The sequence below is a fragment of the Aegilops tauschii genome, chromosome 6, assembly GCF_002575655.3.
Source record: "Aegilops tauschii subsp. strangulata cultivar AL8/78 chromosome 6, Aet v6.0, whole genome shotgun sequence".
Taxonomy (NCBI): Eukaryota; Viridiplantae; Streptophyta; class Magnoliopsida; order Poales; family Poaceae; genus Aegilops; species Aegilops tauschii.
The window spans coordinates 14094275-14096724 of NC_053040.3; the positions used below are offsets into that span (position 1 = coordinate 14094275).

Sequence of the window (2450 nt, forward strand, 5' to 3'; positions counted from 1 at the left end):
AATTAATATCATACCAACATCAACCTGCAATTAGTATCCTACTACCTAATATCAACGTTCAATTAATATCCTACATAATATCAACCTGCAATTTGTATCCTACCAATAAAAGCTTGCAATGCATGTAACGTAATTACTAACATTAATAGGATATGCAACTAATAGTTTGGAGATTTCATCTCAGCATGAGCGTTAGTAGTATTACACACTATGCCACGTTAATAGCTTGGCGATTTTTTCTCGCTATGCGCATTATAGTAAGCCACCAAGATGCATATCACCTACATGCAATTAATTTTAGAACAAGATATGGCAAGATCATATATCTCATTTATTAGGAAACTATTACAGCATACCATTGGTGGGATATAAATTAAGAACACCCGGTGCTGGAAAAGAATAACCACCATCTTCTTCCCCGTCTAGGTGTTGTATAATGGCATCATTGGCCAACCTCTTAGTACCGCTTCTACTGATTACCACCTTCTCTCTTGCACCCATACACTGCTATGTTAATCGAGCAGAAGGGTACAACATGGTGCCAACAACAAGTCTATCCAGCACACTTACATTGTGCTCGTCGAGCCACCGCCCTCACCCTCGCCCTCTAATGCTGATGAAGACATGTACCGTCATTGGTACGAGTCTTTCTTGCCCAAATCACGCGATGGTGACTCGGGCAAGTCACCTCTTCTGCACTCCTACACCGAGGTGTTCAGCGGCTTCGCCGCAAAGCTCACTGCCCGGGAGCTCAATGCAGTCGCGAAGAATCCGGGGTTCGTGCGCGCGTTTAGGGACCAAACACGGTACCTCATGACCACACACATTCCAAAGTTCCTTGGGCTCAGGAACGGCACCGGCATCTGGAGCGACGCTAGCTACGGGAAGGGAGTCATCATTGGGTTGCTCGATAGCGGCATCTACGCGGATCACCCTTCATTTGATGGTGACAACATCGCGCCGCCCCCGGCAAGGTGGAAGGGATCATGCATGGAGACCCGGTGCAACAGCAAGCTCATCGGTGCACAGTCATTCCTCGAAGAAGATGATGACCCTAGCGACCAACAGGGGCATGGGACGCACACCTCATCCACGGCAGCCGGTAACTTCGTCAGCGACGCGTCGTATCATGGTATGGGAGCGGGCACCGCATCAGGAGTTGCTCCTGGTGCCCACATCGCCATGTACAAGGTGTGCGCTGATGGAGAATGTAATGATTCCGCCATAGTGGCCGGCCTCGACGCAGCCATCAAGGATGGGGTGGACGTGCTCTCACTCTCCATTGGCCATCTTGGCAGCCTCAGGTTCGATAAAGACCCCATCGCCATCAGCACATTCAGTGCCATATCAAAGGGCATCGTCGTGGTTTGCACGGGTGGTAACGAAGGACCCGATTCACATTCAGTAAACAATGATGCACCATGGATCCTCACAGTCGGTGCTAGCTTGGTGGATCGGAGCTTCGACATCGGCGTGAATCTCAGCAATGGCAAGTGCATCCACGGAGAAGGGCTTAGTCAGGTGGCAAAGCCGAGGTCAAAGATGTACCCACTCCTCTACTCCGAAGAACGGGGCAAGTTTGACTACATGGATAACCATGTCGTCGGTGAGAAGATCGTCGTCTGTGAAACGGATACTACCCGGGAGAACATCGACAACATAATGAGTGCCGGTGCGGCCGGCGTAGTGCTATTGAACGGTGAATCCAACGGATACACGATTGAGCTTGAGGATTACAACTCCAGTGTGGTGCAGTTGAGCACGGACGATGGCGCCATCCTCAGAGCTTACGCGACATCGACAAACAGCTCGGCGGGTGCCATTTTCTCATACCACAACACACTGCTTGGTGTCCATCCGGCCCCTGTGGTGGCATCGTTCTCTTCCCGAGGTCCAAGCATCGACATCCCCGGCGTGCTCAAACCAGACATATTGGCGCCGGGGCTCAACATCCTTGCCGCATGGCCGCCGGGAACGGACTCTATACTAGGCCCTTTCAACATCTTGTCCGGCACATCGATGGCAACACCACACATTAGTGGCGTCGCCGCGCTTATCAAGAGCTTGCATCCAGACTGGTCCCCGGCCGCCGTCAAGTCGGCCATCTTGACGACAGCGGATGCTGTTAACAGCACTGGCGGCTCGATCTTGGACGAGAATCACAACAAAGCCGACGCGTACGCGAAAGGCGCGGGGCATGTGAATCACTGGTAGAAAAAAGCCTTTTAGTCCCGGTTCGCAACAGCATTTAGTCCCGGCTGTGCAACCGGGACTAAATATGCGCGACTAAAGACCACCCACTTTAGTCGCGCCTCTTACGGACTGCGATTAAAGGCTTTAGTCCCGGTTCTTGTGGCTGACCGGGACTAAAGGCCCGTCCACGTGGGCGCCAGTGGTCCGTCGGGGCGGAGGACCTTTAGTCCCGGTTCTCGTGGCCAACCGGGACTAAA

The 2450-nt window shown here is 52.1% G+C and overlaps 1 protein-coding gene across 1 annotated transcript; it reads left to right on the plus strand.

Annotated features, from left to right (window-relative positions):
- Positions 1-624: 624 nt before the first annotated feature.
- On the plus strand, positions 625-2214 carry LOC141020552 (subtilisin-like protease). Its single transcript, XM_073500593.1, has one exon. The coding sequence runs from the start codon at positions 625-627 to the stop codon at positions 2212-2214; it is 1590 nt and encodes a 529-aa protein (XP_073356694.1).
- The last annotated feature ends 236 nt before the right edge of the window (positions 2215-2450 follow it).

Coding starts and splice junctions, on each gene's coding strand:
- LOC141020552 (XM_073500593.1), top strand. CDS start 625: ATGTACCGTCATTGGTACGAGTCTTTCTTGCCCAAATCACGCGATGGT.